At 49.3% G+C, this 19,317-nt stretch overlaps 1 protein-coding gene across 1 annotated transcript in view; it reads right to left on the bottom strand.

Moving 5' to 3' along the window:
- Positions 1–19,317, bottom strand: part of ABCA1 (ATP binding cassette subfamily A member 1) — a 132,509-nt gene that overhangs the window by 17,530 nt on the left and 95,662 nt on the right. The window contains exons 23-36 of the mRNA XM_066367523.1: positions 19,050–19,270; positions 16,919–16,991; positions 15,801–16,003; positions 14,654–14,702; positions 14,350–14,463; positions 12,867–13,015; positions 11,153–11,277; positions 9,805–9,903; positions 6,306–6,495; positions 5,225–5,319; positions 4,073–4,105; positions 3,001–3,106; positions 1,411–1,485; positions 732–901 (exon numbers count right to left, since the gene is read on the bottom strand). Coding sequence (XP_066223620.1) covers positions 732–901; positions 1,411–1,485; positions 3,001–3,106; positions 4,073–4,105; positions 5,225–5,319; positions 6,306–6,495; positions 9,805–9,903; positions 11,153–11,277; positions 12,867–13,015; positions 14,350–14,463; positions 14,654–14,702; positions 15,801–16,003; positions 16,919–16,991; positions 19,050–19,270 — 1,702 coding nt within the window. The remainder of the gene's footprint in view (positions 1–731; positions 902–1,410; positions 1,486–3,000; positions 3,107–4,072; positions 4,106–5,224; positions 5,320–6,305; positions 6,496–9,804; positions 9,904–11,152; positions 11,278–12,866; positions 13,016–14,349; positions 14,464–14,653; positions 14,703–15,800; positions 16,004–16,918; positions 16,992–19,049; positions 19,271–19,317) is intronic.

The raw sequence follows: 19,317 nt of genomic DNA, 5'->3' as shown, positions 1-19,317 counted from the left end.
AGGTTTAATATAAACTATACATGCAAATTTCACATAAGCTTGGTATAAAGTCCTCGGTGACATATATTGATATTTTACACAAGTTAAGCAATAACTGTGCCAGGCCACATATATAGGAAAGGGACCCAAGTGTGTTGAATATTAACTATGTACCAAGTGCTAGACTTGGCCATTTACATGAACTGCCTCATGCAACACCATACAGCTGGAAAAGTTTGGAAACCAGATCAAACCCAGATCTTCATGATTCCAAAGGCTCTATACATTGGCCTAGTTCATATTGGCTTTAACTTGGCATACACACACACACACACACACACACACACACACACACAAATTCAGGAATTAAAAATACAAGCAGGTAAAAGCATGTTTCACCAAGTTTAAAACCAGTGGTGTCAAAACAAAGAAACTGATTTTTTTTTTATTAAACACTGTATAGATAGAGAATAAAAATACTTTTAGGGTTTTATTAAAAATCAAAGTAAATTCACTAAATGTAATGGTTTTTACATATATGAGTCATTTATCTTCTGCATCTTAATCCCTGCCAGCCAATTCCTAAATTGATCATTTCTGTCCAGAGCCTGCAGCAACCCGGACATACGATAATGTGTCTGTTTCCTCAGCTGTGATTCCACAACCAGCTTCATGGTTCCTTCCCCTCCTCCACGATCACCCCAACCCTCTCCCCTGTTCCCCCTGGTCCGTCCAGACACAGCGACACTTACAGAGCCACCTCGGAGAGCTGCTGCTTGGTGAGATTCAGGGGGTGGTTGAAAGCAGTAATCCCATACTGGCTGGGATTCGCTCCCTTCTGCAGGTTGGCCCGCAGAATGGCATTGTTGATGACATTCAAGAAAGAGCTGATGGCATGCCACCCCTTGTTATTGAACCATACCTGAAATAAAACACACCAGGTCCAAGGTCACACCCCCAACCCTGCTTCTGGCGATGGGAGCACACACAGAAAACACACGTGTAAACCTCAGACGCTCCAGTTACGCGCCAAGACAGAATATTACGGTCAGAGGACGAGGCAAAATAAGAACAGTAACCAGGGCGCACTGAGCACAGACAGCGTGGCCAGGCACAGCACTGACTGCCTTGCGCCTTTAACTCATTTCATCCTCACCACAGCTCTGAGAGAGCCACAATTACAGTCTCCATTTCGGACACGCGGACACTGACGCTTAGGTAGGTTAAGTAATTTGGTCAAGGTCACAGTGATTCACGTGGTGTGTCTGGTGGCAGAGCAGTCTCTTAATCGTTGCAGTCCTCGCTGGTAAAATGGCTAGACTGCTCTTTTCTGTCACAACCACCTCATCAGTGCTATCGTGAGCTGAGGAGTGCTTCAGGGACCAGAAGGACTGGTGCTCATCAAGCAGCTCCTGGGACAGAGGGCTTTACCTTGACGTCGTTCTTTGTGTCCAGGCCTGCCATGAACCTTCCCAAGCTGCTGAGGAATCGCCCTGCCGGACTGTCCTGTGAACAACAGAACCCTGCCTCAGCGGAGATGGTTTCCAACAGCAACACGACCTTGTGAAGGGCTCCAGTGCTACCTGGTTCATTAAAATGCTATGTGAAGCCACTGAGAAACCACTACCAGAAATCTAAAGAGCCCAGGCTGCCATGAGCCACAAGTCTTGATGGAATCAGGGGGAAGCCCTATGACTCATTGGTGTCCCTAGACACCAATGCCTCTTTGTAACTGGGTCGTGAGGATTCTTCAGAATGTTCCCCTGGTGCCTGACCAGGGATCATGCAGTGGATAGAGCATCGACATAGGACACTGAGATCCCAGGTTCGAAATCCCAAGGTCAGCCCTGTCTGGTTGGCTCAGTGGTAGAGCACTGATTGGCCCAGTATGTGGAAGTCCTGGGTTTGATTCCTGGTCAGGGGACACAGGAGAAGCACCCATCTGCTTCTCTACCTCTCCCCCTTCTCTCTCTCTCACTTTCTCTCCCCCACTCCCACAGCCATGGCTCAATTGGAGTGAGTTGGCCCCAGGCACCGAGGATGGCACCATGGCCTCTGCCTCAGGCACTAAGAAGTACTTAGTTGCTGAGCAACGAAGCAATACCCCAAATGGGCAGAACATCACCCACTAGTGGGCTTGCCAGGTGGATCCCAGTCAGGGCACATATGGGAGTTTGTCTCTCTGCCTTCCTCCTCTTACTGAATAAAAAAAAAAGAAAGAAAGAAAAGAAATCTCGAGGTCACTGGCTTGAGCACAGGTTCACTAGTTTGAGCACAGATTCACTGGCTTGAACACAGGATCATCATGATCCCAAGGTCACTGGCTTGAGTCCAGAGTCACTAGGTTAAGCAAGGGATCATCAGCCCGGCACATGTGAGAAGCAATCAATGAATAATTAAAGTGACACAACTATAAATTGATGCTTCTCATCTCTCTCCCTCCGTCTCTCTCTCTCAAAAAAAAATTCCCCTGCATCATCCTAAGACCCACGGCTGCACCTGACATGCAGCTGGGTCAGACCTACGAGGTCTGTGCCTCAAAAGCAGAGATACAGGCCCTCGGGATATCACAGCAGTCTGTGATCCCAGAGTCCATATCACCGACCCCCTCAATTCTTACTTTAAAATGGGAAACTTTAGATCGAGAGAAATAGAGGGAATGTTTCCTGGGGTCCTCAAGCCTGACGAACACTTAAAGAAAATCATTCATTTCCTATTGAAGCAGTAATTGTTTTAGTAAAGTATGTTTGATGCTAAGGTTCTTTACCTACCGGCCGATTTCACACATTTAAGTTATTGGGAGAGACTTTTAACCTCTGGATTTGTTTTTGGTCTATGCTTTCAGATATTACATGGTCCCTGAAGCGCAACTCGGTCTTGGCTGGCACCAGACACAAGTGCCAGCGATGACTCTGTACGCGAAGGTCTCAGACCACAAGGTGCTAGGTGATCAGATGAAATGCTCCCACATACCGGCAACGCGGGGCCCATTTCTGACATGTCTCAGGATAGACACGGTACCTTAGCCAGATTCAAATGTCTCTTTATATGCTTGATGGCATCGTTAACGTCTTCACTTGGAGGAAGTAAGTCAGAACTTCTGGCCCCCAGGGAAAAGCCGCCGTACCTAAAAGAACAGCCTGACATTAAAACCGGGTGGCGTAGTGCCCAGCGCCCCTCAGCTGCAGGCACCCCATGCGTGTGTCCACGCTCTCTGGGAATGAACTGCTTGTTCCAAGCAGGACTGAGGTTCAACTGAAAGTTCCAACTTGACTTTCCCCAATAGATCCCAGCAAGCTCTTTCTTGACCCTGATGGTTCTTGCTCAAGTAGGAAGGACCTGGGCCTTATTTTAAACAGAAGGAATGGTCATTCATCTCTAAGAAACTCCTCTCGCCCTGGTGGCTCAGGCCTGAACTTGGGGCACAAGGCAAGCAGATGGGAAGTCAGGACAAGTCGTGAGGGACACAGACCAGAGGCTCAGGAAGGTTTATGGCAGGCAGGCCTTGGCTCGTTCCTAGCATGAGGATGAGGACAGGGGCCCCAGTCGGCTCTGCTCTGAGTTCCGCGTGTCCCGGCCCCAGGAAAAAGGCGAAGAGGAAACCGGGAAAGCCGTGCCAACCAGCCAAGCAGTGAGGCGGCCACAGAAGGTATCCCATCTTTCATAAGAATTTAATTAGCTTCAAGGATTCTTCCTTCCTTTCTTCTCTGGTCCTACCTTTTCCTTCAAAACCCAGAAGGATAAATGGGCTGAAATACAGTGAAAAGATATGGTCTTGATGCCTCTTATTTCATCCCAGAGGACCCCGGAATCCGATTCAGAGGCAAAGTGTAGCTAGCATGTGTGTTCCCCTCATGTTGTCCTTCCTGCTAAGTCGCCAGGGACCCATGAGAGACACACAAGTCTCCCTGAGGAAACCAGTATGCCGAATTTTCAGATGCCTCAGACCATGGCAGCTGGGCCCTGAGCAGAAACAATTTGGCAATACAATCCCCAAACTAGGGACCCAAGACACCTGCGTCAAAACCGCTGTCCCAAACTACGGGAGTCGAGGGAGAGAGAGTCAAGGGCAGCACAGGAGGGGGCCACTTACCTAAACTCATTCACCCAGATCTTGTTCTTCAAGCTGTTGAAGACAAACCAAAAGTCAGTTCAAAGAAACATCCATCCTATTCCTGACGATACAAAAGCAGTGAATATCTACCTGAGGGTGCAACAAAGGGACAGAAATAATCCTACAGCCAGGCTGGTGGTGTAGGGCTGTGCCAACGGAAAGCCCTCATCGGCATGTCACGTCTTGTCCCCTTCATAAAATCTTAACGTATATGAAAATCATGCCTTGGATGAAGTCACTTCATAAACCAACTTACAGACAAAGATGTGATCAAACTAGAAACTCTTTTAATTCAAAGTAACACGTCAGTTATGGTTGACAGAGGAAGAGGTTATGCCTCTTCCTTGGAAACTCTCACCAACTGTCACTCAAGCACACCCTTGTCATTCAGAGTCACTGAGAACTCCTGAGAAGCCCAGCTAGGCAGAGCAATGGGTAGGAAACCAGACAAACACTTCCTGAGCACCAGCTGAGTAGTCAACATTGCGAGAGTGATGCCCTGGAAGCAACATGGCTCTTCCAAGGCCCCGTGTGCTAAGGCCATCATGCATTCCATCCATGAGATGTATATTATATATCATTTAATCCTCTCAAGAAACTCATCAGAGCAACGTTACTTTCACATTGTACACAGTCTAAGGCAGGGGTCCCCAAACTTTTTACACAGGGAGCCAGTTCACTGTCCCTCAGACGGTTGGAGGGCCGCCACATACAGTGCTCCTCTCACTGACCACCAATGAAAGAGATGCCCCTTCCAGAAGTGCGGCGGGGGGCCAGATAAATGGCCTCAGGGGGCTGCATGCGGCCCGCGGGCCGTAGTTTGGGGACGCCTGGTCTAAGGCTTTAAAAGGATAACCGGTTGCCCGTGACCAAACAGCCAGTAAGTGGCACAATTCGATTTTGAATCCAGATTTATTTCCATTCTGGAACTAGGCAGACTCCATCTTGAAACTGACAACTGAATGTTCATAGTATTTCTCACTTGTCTACTTTGAAAGAACATCCTAGACTTCCAAGATAACATCAGGCCAAAATATGATGTTTCCCCCACTACTTGGTCTACTACTTATAGATTTAAAATTCCTTTGATCAATAATGATAAAGCAAGGACCAAGTTTCATAAATAATAACCTTTTGGCTATGATCTGCACATAGGTCTTCACCAGATAATCCGAAATGTTCCTTCCCGTCAGGTTCTGAAGGATGTCCTCCGTTTTCTGTTTTCTCTGTTATCGCACAAAAACCAAGGACATGTGTTTGTATGCACCAGAATTGAGACAGAAAGCAAATCAAGGACGACACTGACACATGTCTCTCAAATATGTACCACAGCGTGACCAGAGCCTGTCCACAAGGCCCAGGTGCCTCCACGCCAACCACCAAAGCCTGGTTCATTCTGCCCTTGGCTCTGGTCATATACTTCTGCCAAGTCAAGACATTCCCCAGGAAACTATTCTGTACAGCTCTACAACAGACTATAAAATAGGGTTCTTCAGAGTCACAGAGTAGATTTAGGGAGCAGCATTACTGACTATGCCTAGCGGATGCTTTTGTTCAGTGTGTTATACTGATGAATGGATGAGCTGTTATTTTAAAGAGCAGTAACCAGAACTTCTTACAGTTTTGCACACCCACTTCAAGTCGCTTGTCCTCACACTGCAGCCTGGATGCTGGTACAGCAGCAGAGAGCAAGCCTCACCCTAACACTGCTCCCAAGAAAAGTGGCTCAGAACTGCGTCTCAGACTCTTAGAGAACGTCAGAGTCAGTAAGACCTGCAGAACTGCTATAGGCTGGCCTCGCTAATTCAGAGGAAAGCAAATAGGCCCAGGGACTCAGAGTGGCCTGTCCCAAGTCACCAGTTAACTGCAACAGGGCCTGGGATAAAGCTGGGCCTGTCAGTCTGCCTGGGACACCGCCACTCTGGGGAGGCCACAGTGTGTCTTCCATAGCACACTGACCCACAGTGCTGTGTTCTGGTGTCACTCAAACAAACAACTCAGGCTGACTTTTCAAAATAAAGAAATAGGCTAAGCTCCCTCAGGTACAGGAAAAATGTGGTTCAAGGCCCCTCCCCCCCAAACGCACATGTTCTTCCCTATGACAAGAATTAAGATGAAGGCTGAAAGAGACCACCTGATATGTCATCCATTCCATCTCCCCTAGCCCACCCTGCACCCCTGTCTACTCCGTCACACCTTGTGTGGGACTCACCTGTGGAGGAGGCAGCCCCCCGGCCCCCAGGGGACACACGGGCAGCATCTTCTTGATTTTGTCACTGCTACACTCGCAGGCGGGGGAGGGGTTCTCCATGGTCCAATTCCCGTTCTGGAAGAGGTCCGTGATGCTCTGGGGAACGGGGGCCGTGGTCCACTCCTCCTCCCCCACTGAGCAGGGCACCTCTCTGCAAAGGAAAGAGGGCAAGGGCGGGGTCACCCGAGAAGGTCTGGCCCTGCCTGTTGGCTCAGGAGCGCGGGATCCACCAATCACAACTGCAGACATGCACCTGCCCCTCACTGTTTGATGATTTGATCTTTCCACAGATGGGCAAGCTGCAAACTCACTGCACAGGTCAGAACGGGACGCAGAGGGCCTCACTGCTCACATACCAAACTGCAGTCAATCCAATCTCCCAGCGCTCGCTCACTCACCCATGTGTTCACTCCAAGATTGTCACTGAGCATCAACTCTGGGCTAGACATGCCTCTGAGAGTCCGGAGTGAACAAGACAGAGTCCCTGCCTTCTTGGGAGTTTGTATTCTCATCCAAGAGTTAGATAATCATTATATGATATAATCTCAGATGGCCAAAAATGTAGCAAAATAAATGGAGGATGACTGGTAAGAAAGGAGCCCGTTAAGGAGGTGCTATAGTTCAGTCAAAACATAAATAAAGAGCGAGAACGAGCCAGGCAGAGCTCCGGAGGGAGAGAGCACTACAGGCAGAAGCAACAGGAAGCGCAGGTGCAAAGGCCCTGAGTGTTTTGTTTAAGGAGCAACGGGAAGGCAGGGAGGCTGGGGGGTGACGAGCTATGAGGAAGAGAAGGAGGAAGAAGCCAGGCGACACTGGCCTGGGAAGGAGTCTCAGTTTTATGCTCAGTGTGTGATAATCTGGCAGAGAATATCAAGATTCACTTTATGTTTCAAAACCAGTAGAGAATTAAGGGTGAGCGGGGGTGAGAGTGGTTGGTGCATGAAGAGCTAGGTTGTTTGCAAGCACCCAGGTGACAAAAGGCAAGCCTTTATGCCTGACGTGAGCTCTGAGTTGCTGAGATCAACAAGTCACTTGCCCTCTCGGGGCTTATTTTCTCCACCAGAGAAAGAAACGTGGAGAATGACTTGTTTCAGTCCGTCGTATTTCGACAAGGCGTTTCTAGTACCCTTCCCAGGTCCCAAATCCTCCAGCTCCAAGCGGAGCCACAGTCTTGGAGCCAACGAACAGCTTTGCAGTTTGCTCTCTAGTTCACTGCCAAGCGCCCCAATGAAATGGAAACTTCTAACCATTACCCGGTGCCCTCCTGAAGCTCAACAGTCTAACACCTTCACAGAACGACTGGATGAGGCAAAGTGAAACGGCACAGGGAAGTGTCCCCGTGGAGCTGCCCTCCCCATTCCACTACTTTCTGAAAAGCCAGAAAGTCTGCAGTGGGGCTCCCACATCAGACTGCGCGACGCCTGTTCAGCGATGCTCGGCCTCAGGCCTGGAGCCCGCGGATGGCAGGGCCCGGCCCCTCTTGTTTCTGTTGGCGAGATATCAATCCAAACCTGGCTCCCGCTGGTCCTTTCCAGGCTGGCATTAGGCTAGGAGTCCACACTGTTCATCTAGCTCTGTTACCACCTCATCCCATTCTTCTGTCTCGCCCACAACACTTTCAAGTGGGATCTCATCAAAAAGCCTTGTGAGATCCAGACAGGATGGCTCCTCGTCCTTCTCCACCTTAGCCGTCTTGTGCCTTGGGAACTGATATCGGCGGCTAGCATTTACCACTTATTCCGTGCTAAGTGCTAACAAACACCGAGTAGGTATCTAATGAATGAGAGATAACAGGTACGTAACAGCTCTCCACTTGGAAGGCTGCTTGCTCTCAAACCTTGCGCACACAGGCACCACACTCACGGGTCTGTGGGTCTGGCAGCGTCTGTGTTTTCCCTGTAAAACCTGGACTTTCAGTTAGCCCTTTCCCAACACTTCCACCCCACCCCACACTCTCCGTAACCCTTCAGTTTGTGGCTAACACTCTCAACCGCAAATTCTACCTGAGTCTGGCCAGTGGGGCCGGCCTCTGCCTCGCTGGGCTCTCTCAGAGTCTCACCTCTCCCCACTGTCTTCACTCACAGCGAGCTCTGAATCTGCTGTCCCCGCATACCTCCCTCTTCTACGGGTATTTCACTGAATTTCTTTATATACTGCCAATTTTTTAAAAAGGATTTTGAAGGAGGATAAAAATATGCAACTCTAAAAGAAGAAGATGTCTTACTTTTACAAAAACTACATCTTTTCAGGCTGTTAAAGAAGCTGATGAGCAAAACTGAGATTTTTTTTTTTTTCCTTTTACAGAGACAGAGAGAGAGAGAGTCAGAGAGAGGAATAGACAGGGACAGACAGACAGGAACGGAGAGAGATGAGAAGCATCAATCATTAGTTTTTTGTTGTGCGTTGCAACACCTTAGTTGTTCATTGATTGCTTTCTCATATGTGCCTTGACCGAGGGCCTTCAGCAGACCAAGTAACCCCTTGCTGGAGCCAGCGACCTTGGGCTCAAGCTGGTGAGCTTTTTGCTCAAACCAGATGAGCCCGCGCTCAAGCTGGCGACCTCAGGGTCTTGAACCTGGGTCTTCCGCATCCCAGTCCGACGCTTTACCCACTGTGCCAACACCTGGTCAGGCAAAACTGAGAATTTTACGTATATCTATCTATAAATAATATTATGGCAGCCTATCTCTGCACTCAGGCGTTGGGGCACGGACAGAAGGGAAAAGCATTTGATCAGTAAGCGTCAAGTGCTACTTAAATTAAATATTCATTTCTTTATTTATTTATTTTTTTTTTGCTATTTTCTGAAGCTGGAAACAGGGAGAGACAGTCAGACAGACTCCCGCATGCGCCCGACTGGGATCCACCCGGCACGCCCACCAGGGGCGACGCTCTGCCCACCAGGGGGCGATGCTCTGCCCATCCTGGGCATCGCCATGTTGCGACCAGAGCCACTCTAGCGCCTGGGGCAGAGGCCAAGGAGCCATCCCCAGCGCCCGGGCCATCTTTGCTCCAATGGAGCCTCGGCTGCGGGAGGGGAAGAGAGAGACAGAGAGGAAGGTGCGGCGGAGGGGTGGAGAAGCAAATGGGCGCTTCTCCTGTGTGCCCTGGCCGGGAATCGAACCCGGGTCCTCCGCACGCTAGGCCGACACTCTACCGCTGAGCCAACCGGCCAGGGCCTTAAATATTCATTTCTAAAGCAGTAGTAAACAAACATTTGTAGTCATTTGCTTTGCAGGATGTTAGACTATTCCCCAAGTCCATTATGTTGATTCCTAAGTGCTCATATTAGATCAGCTTTTTAAACTTAAAAAAAAAAAAAAAAAAAAAACGGTTCAAAGGGCAAATGACGGTAGTCGCCGTGTGGCACAGAATGAGTGAACACAGTGTCCTGGAGACCAAACCGGGGGACAAGCACACGAAGCCCCTGTGGAGGGCGTCACTCAGAGGCGGCACTCACGGGATTGGGTCCCCTTCCATACAGCGGGTTCCGAAGCCAGGCTCTTTGGTGAGGGCGTTCAGGAGCTCCTGGGTGCTCACGTCCTCAGGGGCGTCATTACTGTGGGTACAGAAGTGGCAGCCAGCTCAGCAACTCATTAAAACCATACATTTGAAGGAGAAAAGGTATTTTTTTAGAAGTAAAGATTGTATTAAGTCCTTCCTGTGTGCCGAACTCTTAAGACGAAAATGAATGAAACAGGACCCGCCCACAAGGAGCTCAGACCCAGGCCATTATTTGCTATCACAGTAGCATGCAGCACTCCAATGTGGAGCTCGTGTACGTTACAAGTATGGAGGTGTGCGGGTGTGCGTGTGAGCGTGCACGAGTGTACACACACATACACATGCTTCCACACACTGACATACAAATTTTAATGCGATGTACAGGAATTCTGGAAGGATCAGTATTTCAAAAATACTTTGTTCACAGTCTCCATTAGGCACAGCCAGCCAGGAAAAGGCAGACAGATTTTGTTGGCTGGATGTCTGCATGGACGACTGGAACACACACACAGTGGACTCAGGTTACAAACACAAAGCAGGCCCACGCTGCACAGCCCTGGGCAACATGGGGTCAGCAGGTGGGAGAGGTAAGGATGGAGGAAACCCCCACAGAATAGGAAGGAAAGGCGGGATCAGAGAAAAAGAGACCGGTTCATATGTTTGCATAGCTTTTCCTGTTTCTTTTGTTTGTTTGTTTTGTTTTGGCTTCTCTTTCACATCCCTGAAACACTTCCCAGATAGAGGTCTACAAATACCCCAGGCCCTCCTGTGTCAGGAGATGGAAAGACTCCTGTGTCCTGTGTAAAGCACTGGATTGCTGTAGAGTAGCTGGTATTTCTGTCTACAGCACACACATGAGCTAACATCTACAACTTAAAGGACCAGATAACAAATACATGAACTGTACTGGGCAGAAAAACAAGAGCATTGACAGTGTCTGGAAGCCCTGTAATAAACCACAAAATGAATACACAGCCATGAAATTCCACATACATTGTAGCTCAATCCCAGCGTCTTTTGCAAGAACAGATTATTTACAGTAAACACATACACCTGTTCCTGACAGCAGCTGTAGGAAGACAGAAAGAAGCTCAACTGTGGCCACAGGGGGCAGGGCTATTCCTTCAGGTTTTGTTCACGGCTGTCTTCTGTATGTAACAGTTTGTGTACAGAGGCTTCACCACAGCTGGTAAAATCCATTCCACTGTGTGATTCCTGAGTCCGCCCCCCCTTGGCCCTGGGCGCAGCAAACACTCCTGGTGTACCCCCTCCCCCCTCCTTGGGCACAGGAGGCAAAGGCATACCTGACAAATGTGTACTGTTCGTTGTACATCCAGGGCTGAAGTTCCAGGCTGGGGTACTTGCCAAAGGGTGGCACGATCAAGCTGAACACCAGGGCGATGCAGACAAACACAGCTGGCAGGACGATCTACAACCAGAGGGGAGAGGGGGAAGGGAAATCGTAGAAAGACAAGGATTAGGAAGGCAGCCATGGGACCAGGCCCTATGAGTCTGCCCAGCCTCCAGCCCAGCCGGCAAGCAGGTGAGAAGTACAAGGCCCATGGCCAAACGCCTGCTGAGGCACTGCTGGCAGGTTGAAAGCATGGAGCCTGAAAATTAGAACTCTTCCCCTCGGGGCATTCCTGGAAGCTGGAAGCACAAGGCCAGAGGCTATGGCCATGGGCAGAGGCACCACGCTGAGAGTAAACAGTGGTCACATGTCAGGGTGACTTGGAACACTGGATCCTGCCCTCTTTCCTCTGAAAACCCAAGAAAGACCACACTGGGCCGAGAGCCCAGCTCAGCTCAGAGAAGGCTGAGAAAACAAGGCCTAGACCAGGAGTCAGAAGGCCTGAAGTTGGTTCTATCTCTACACATGCTTACAGGTGAGGTCCCTTCCCTCTCTGGCCTCAGTTTTCTCATTTGTAATCTGTAGACTGAGGCTAGCTGACCATTCAGACACCATATACATGATAAAACCACCCTACAGCAACAACTCCATTAACAGGGAACAGCAATCATTGTCTCCTCCACAGCCTCAAAAGTATAACTACCTAAATCCTCACTAAACCACCTCAAACTTTACACTCGTACCTTCTCTGAAAACAATGACTTGTACATCCTGTATAACTGAATTCCTAGCTCCTTCCACTTATTTCTGAGAAATTTACCACTGGCTCTAATGTTCTGGGGTTTCAATGCTGAACATTATCACTGAGTGATTAATTCAGTGGAAAAACACCGTAAAGAGAATCATCTCACTTAGTAATCCTTTATAACCCCAAGTAGTAGTAGCAGGATCACCAATCAACAAGGTAATGGAGGCTCAGAGAGACTAAGCGACTTGCCCACGGTCACACAGCCAGAATTCAAATCCAGGTCTGTGTGCTCCGAATTCATCCTCTCTGAACTAATCTGTACAGAATAATCACTACAGACTCTTTCGCTATACTTCCTGATTTTCTAGAGAGGAATAACCTTCTCCCGTCTAACCAAGTGCATTAGCAAACACTGCCGTGCGGGCAATAATGTGTCGAGTCTTTTCTTGCCAGTATTTTTCTGACCTCTCTGGTTATCTTTGCCATCAGTTTGCAGTTAAACATCAGGTTTCCAACAAGTTGATGTGTCAGGTGCATCTACTTGTATCATCTCTCAGGTTATAAAAGTTTCATTTGCTCAACCAGTTTTTCTGAACTTTGTCCTTATTATGCTCTCCTCTATAAAACATACACTAATTACTAATGTGAGGTCCGTTCTAAGCCCCTTCTCGTTTGAGTTCTCATAACAACCATATGTCACAGGTTCTATTATTATCCCCATTTCACAGAGGAGGAGACTGAAGCACAGAGAAATAACTTGCCAGCAGAGACAGGAGAGGCAAGAAGCAGAGCTGGGATTGAAATACAGGTGCTCTGGCTCTAGCATCCATCACCTAAGCAGGATGCTACCTGCCTTCACTGGTCAGGAAGCCTGCAGCGCACCTATCCCAAGTCCGTGGCCGGGAACGGCTCTTCTCACCTGAGCAAAGAATCCCTTCCGACTCCGTCTGGCAATCAGCAGCCTCTTCCACAAAAGGGCCACAAACTGTTGCTGTGTGAGCTTCCAGCCCTTCACCTGGTAGGAGCCTTTGCCATCCATCCCGCTGAGCAAGTCTGTTTCTCTGGATTCTGCAAGAAGCCAGCATAGAAGGTCACCTATTATTTAAGCACTTTGACATCATCATGCTCCTGCCTTCAGCATCTTCCGCAACCATCTTGAAGGTTGAGTTTGAAAGTAAAAGTATCACTGGCCTGACTGGAGATGGTGCAGTACAGAGCATCGACCTGGGACGCTGACATCCCAGTTCGAAACCACAAAGTCACCAGCTTGAGCACAGGGTCGCTGGTTTGAGCAAGGGGTCACGGATTTGGCTTGAGAAACACATGTGAGAAGCAATCAATGAACAGCTAAGGTGATACAACAACACGTTGATGCTTCTCATCATCTTTCTCCCTTCCTGTCTGTCTCACTTTCTCATTAAAAGAAAAGACAGAAAGAAAAAAAAAGAAAGTAAAACTGTCTTAGGAGTAAAGGACTTTTCTGACCAATAAAATGTTAGGACTCCAAACGTACAGCAGGTTCTGCCTTTTGGTTCTTGTCTGATAAGAGCAGAAAATGAAGGTGGCTTGAGACAACTAAAGAGATGTGGTCACACACAACTGGGTGTGACATCCAGTCGTTCCGATGAATCAAGTCATCCTTAATAATTTATGAAATATTCCATGGAACAAGCCGTGTATAGAGGCTGACATACTTGAGAGCACACAATGGTAGAATATCTCCCATCTATCATACTTTTGGTAAAAGGTAAACCCGTTCAAGTGATCTAAGTACAGACAGTACTGAACTCAGGGGAGCATAGGAGAGTCACACACTCACAGGAGCAAGGAGAGCCAGAGAGGTTTCTGTTCCTGAAAGTGTTATAGAAATCCACGTCTTAAACCAATGATTCCTAACCTCAGTGCTCTGACATCTTTCCAATGTTCCCTTGATTTCCTGCCTCCCTTTCTCCACCCCAGTTAAACACACAAGGAGATATACTCATCCAAAATGCCTAAGTGTAAGGGGTCAAATTCCATCTAAAACCAAATTCACCTTGCTGACTCTGGAAATCATCTATCCATTCAAAGAACAGTTGTTTAACAATGAAATACCTAAGGTATGCAAGGACCTGGGACCCCAGAGAAAAGACAATAACTGGATTTAGAGGAGGAGGGACCATTTTTTGATGCGCTATCCTGGAGAAAGATCTCAGCTAGATTAAGGCAGGGGAAGGCCAGGCTGTCATTGTGACGACCTGCACCTCACTGGATAAGGGAAAGGGGCCTTCCTCGTTCTCTTCGTTCCCTTTGGGCAGCCATCCTCCTGGTTCAAGGCCCCCAGAAGATTACACCAGAGAAGAACGCCAAGAGAGAAAGTCAGTACTTCCAAGCCATGGAACACAGATCTTGCCCAAGCGGACCTGGGTCTATGTCGGAATCATTCTGATCAACGGCATCATCTTCGGTGAATGGGCGGAGGCAGCTCTGCTTGTCCCCGAAGGCCCGTCGGTTTCGTCTGGCTGGCAAAGTGCCATCTTGAAGGTAAAGGGAAGGAAGACTCACATTTTATTTCATTTGTAACAAACTCTCTACATCTGTAACCAACTTGGGACACTAGAAATAAGAATAGACTGAAACAGCTCAAAGGGAAAGGCACCACCCTGGGCAAGCTAAGCCAGCCTGCGGGAGGCCCGGCCCAGGGTGCGCCGCCCCCCGGAGGGTTACCTGAGGTCTCGGCGTCTACCCCACTCTCTTCAGCCACTTTGAGAAATATCTGAAAAATAAGAGTCATTGAGAACATTATGAGCACCAGGTTACGAGAGCAGCTGCCACTGCTGTCACTGTCACATTACCAAATGGCATGCTAGGCCCTAGAGGCAAAAGGAAGCAGCTTCGTTTATTAATACCCGACTCTTGTCAGAGTCACTTGGGAGAGAAGCCGATTTTTACCGAAGAACATATCCTCAGTGGCGAGACTATCTACCTAGAACATCCTCCTCAGGTGCAAGCTGCGGGGGGCAGGTACTGCCGCAGAAGAACTCTGTTCTGACCCTACAGAGGGCGAGCCACGCGGCTTCTGACAGGTGCACAGTCCCAAAGCTCTGAGTGGGGTAGCACGGGGATACAGTGTCCAAGACAGAACGATGGGGAGACACGGGGATCCCCAATACTAGACATGTTGTGGCAGGGGGTTCAACCAGCAGAAGAGAATCTGAACCAGACCGATGGCTCCCAGACTCAGATCTACCGACCGCTTCCTAAGAGGCACCCCCTCCGGAATTCTGACTCAAAGACTCTGGGGCTGGGTCAGAGGTTTTATTGTCATTACTATCCCCAGATGATTCTGCTGCACAGTCAAGCTTGGGGGCCACAGGGCCAGACAACTTTTATATCCCTCAGGCCGGTGATGATGTGTCTCTAGAGGGAGGTGTTGCTACATAGTAAAAAAAACACAGGCTCGGAAGCTCAGAAACCCCGATTTAAATCCTAGCTCAGCATCCCAGAGTGTCTACTTTCTTATCTTGTTATGAGGATTAAATGAAGTGACAATTATTAAAAAAAAAAAAAAAAAAAGAGAGAGAGACAGCAAGCTCAGCACTTGGCCCAAATAGATTTCCTTAAATGCTGACCACCTCCTATGCGTGGCCATGACACAGCCACACCAGGGAACAATCCTATCACTTCCTTCCGACTATGTCCCACTTCAGCCACGGAGGGTTACCTGGGACTAACATTACCCAGGTGCCAGAGACCTGAGGACTCAATGACCAGTTCCATGGTAATCCTATTCCCAGAGGAAATGTGAGCGGCGTGCCTGGCCTTTGGACTTGGTCCTGCTACCGTCTGATAGGTGGCCAGTCGCTCAGCTTACCTCCTCCAGGGTCGTCTCCGAGATGCCGTAGCTGGAGATGCCCAGGTCCGAGAGCCGGTCGTCAATCTCATGGAAGAGTTCCACAAAGGCTCCCTCCTTGGCAGCTTCATAGGGCAGCACGTAGGTCAGCTCGTGCCCAATGTCTTCCACCAGCCGGGCCTCGGCCACGTGCTTCCTGATGAGGTTGGAGATGGCGGAGACATCTGTAGGGACCAAAGCACAGATGACTCAGCCAGCTCAGAGGCCCACGCGAAGGACCAGCCCTTCCTGCCTTCTTGCTTCGCCGACTCCTCAGAAACCCGGTGACCACCCGCTACGCCTGTCGCATCTAGTTAAGTCATTTCCCATGTTCATCTCTGGCCTCAGAGCTCCTGGAGACAAAGATTATGTCTTTGTATCACCAAAACCAGGGGTTCTCAGTGCACTGGAGGTTCTCAGTGCACGGGTGGGTAGCTGGGTGGGTCAGTGAATGAACGGATGACTTTGAGGTTGAAAGCTTGGTTTCTATCGCCTACACGCTAGGATTCTTCATTGGAAAACCTGACTCAACAAACTTTAAAAGATTCTTTACCCTTCCCTAACCTTTAAAGAAGGCTCCTTCTATTTACCTCAATAGAAGGCTAATCAACAGTCCCCGGAAGAAGTCTCCCTGGGAAATGTCAACTATTAGGACTCGGCAGAGAGGGCCACCTGTGTCACTGGTGACACTGGACCCTATGCCCGCTTCCGGAAGGAAACCCAGCAGGCTATTCCTGATCTCCTTGGCTCTCGCCCTCCACACGGGTCCTGAGCTCTAGTTCCCTCCCCACTGGCTTGGCCCTTAGCTCTGCAGCCCTGGTCTCCAGGGTCCAGCCAGACCCACCCCCTGAGCGACCCCTAGTCATCTCAGCAGTCTGGGACACTGCCCTGTCAGCTCCCAGACCAAGCCGCAGGCTCCCAGCAAGCATTAGGCCACTCCGCCACCAAGGCGCGCCCACTCCCGCGGCCGCCCAGCCCCAGCCCAGCAGCAAACCTTGAGTCAGCGCCACCAGCCTCTGCACCTCTCCTCCTCTGCCTCCACTCTGCCCAGCTGGGGGGAGCTCAGGCACCACCTGAATAAGAAACCCCAGAATCCTTACCGATGGTCAGCGTGTCACTTTCATGGTCGCTGCCCAGGCCAGCATCAGAACTGCTCTGAGAAACACTGTCCTCCTGATGGCAAAGAAGGAGGTGAGAATGGGTAAGGGACCAAGCGAGGCACGGCCACCACCACCTCCGCCAGGGGGGTGCTTCTGAGGGGCTCTGCTGAGTGAGAACTGGAGCGAAGGTTTCTCCCGGGAGGCACGCAACCGGGCGGCCGCGGCTCCTGAGGCCCCGTGGGACGCGTGTGCCGTGGGGACGGCCGCCCCTCCCGGAGGCGGGAGGTCGGGAAGCTGAGTGATGAACAGAATGGTGGGCTGCCGGGGAGTGGTGTCCGCGGGCATGCGCAGACCGTCTGCGGGGCGGGGTCTACCTGGCTAGGGGGCTGGTTCAGTGCTTCTCAAGCGCTCGCGTGTGTGGAATCACCAGGGCACCTTGTTAAAATGCAGACTCCAAGGCAGTCTGAGTCGAGGCCACGTTTCTGCATTTCCAACAAGCTCCCAACTGATCCCCAAGGCGGCTGGCCCTCACACCGCACGTGGAGTGACCAGCGGAAAGGTAAATCAGTGGGCAGGAGTTCAAGGTGAAGATGTGAACGTTTTAGGTGCCACTGGTTTCGACACACAAACAAATCTCAGGCATGTACAGTGGTGCCTTGAGATACGAGCAGACCAACACACAATTTTTTTAAGATACGAGCTGCAACTCGGTCCGGATTTTTGCTCGAGATCCGAGCAAAATTCCGAGATACGAGTTGGAATCAACTGGTCGTGCTTCAGCACTTTATAATGACACCTGTTGGTCACATTTCCGTAATATTTTAAAAGGCAGGCAAAAGCAAACCTCTTTGGATAGATTTTTATTCAAAAGTCCTGCAAGTGAAAGTGCCCAAAGTGCAGCCAAAAAGGCAAAAACAGGTGATGATTAAATGAAAAATACGTAATGTTAAGCTTAGGTTAAGTTTAAAGTTAAGAAAGTGCATTTTTGTAAAATTAAGTTTTTGTGGTTTCATTTTAAGTAAAGAAAGTGCAGTTTTAGTTTTGTTTAAAGTAAAGAAAATATAGTTTTAGTTTACATTTAGTGTTAAGAAAGTGCAGTTTTAGTTTATGTGTCCACAGTGCCTGCATCCCTTCCTCCCTCCCTCCTCCTCCGCCATTCACCTCCGTTAGCCGCACTCGTCTGTCTCCAAGGTAAGAATACAGTACTAAATAACACTTTTTTTATTTCATATATTTTATGCATTGGTAAAATATACATGTGTGGTTCTTAATTAAAAACATGTCTTCTTTCATAATTTAGGATGGTTTGGGATGTTTCATAGGGTTGGAACGGATTAAATCCATTTCAGTTATTTTAAATGGGAGAAATTTGTTTGTATATATACAAGTCGACTGACTTACGAGCTGGGTTACAGAATGAATAAAACTCGTATCTCAAGGTGCTGCTGTACTGTGGTCCAGAGGCAAACGTGCCTGGTTATTGGGTTCTGGTCCCACCTCCATTATTCACCTGCTGGGTGAACCCGGATAAACTGCCAAATCACCACCAGCCTCACATCCCTCGTCTGGGACAGTAATTACAGTACCTTCTTCCCAGGGCTACTCTACCCTTTAAGAAGATGTTTTTAAAAGAGTATATAAATAACAACAAATGCTGCAAGTAATTAATTATTATCATTATTCTCTTTTATGCCCCGAGTCTGCTGGAGCGAGCGTCTGGCATGAAATCAGTGCTCGATATATGTTTGCCGCTTTGCGGCTTAAGAGGAAAGGTCAATGAGATTTAAAGGTAATGAGCAGGAACAGCAGGGCATTCGGCAGCCAGGGCTCTTAACTCTCAGCAAGTCTCTGTTCTTCAATGTAATCAAGTCCTCTAAGGACCTTCCCCATCACTCATCCTATGTGCTTCCACAGAGAAAAGCAAACGGGATTCAACAGAGCTGGCAGGGAGGGAACAGCAGTCTCCTGACCTGTCCACGGATGTGGTGTGATGTGACTGCGAAGGGACCGCAGCGCCGAGAGCAGGGGCACCACTGGGCCTGAGTGGGGTGGAGGTAGACCCGCCACTCACAGCCAGCACACCCTGACTCCCCGGACCCAGCACCAGCCCAGCACGGAGACTGCGACTCACCTTTTTCAGGTACGACACAGTGCTGCTGCTATTTCTGCAGGAGCTGAGGGAGGATTCCACATCCTTCTTGACCAGGGTCAGGTAGTAGCCTGTGCCCAGCTGGTTCTTCAGAAACAGGGAGGAGCCCACACAGCAGAGCTTCCCATGGGAGATGATGGCAATCCGGTCCCCCAGGATGTCCGCTTCATCCATGTGGTGTGTGGAGAGAATGATGGTGCGGCCTGCCGGGCACAGACACAAGGACGCGGGACAGGTGAGGCCTGGCCAG

This window comes from Saccopteryx leptura, chromosome 2 (genome assembly GCF_036850995.1).
Source record: "Saccopteryx leptura isolate mSacLep1 chromosome 2, mSacLep1_pri_phased_curated, whole genome shotgun sequence".
NCBI lineage: Eukaryota > Metazoa > Chordata > Mammalia > Chiroptera > Emballonuridae > Saccopteryx > Saccopteryx leptura.
The sequence above is the reverse complement of the archived record's forward strand: the minus strand, read 5'-3'. Positions and strand labels throughout refer to the sequence as shown.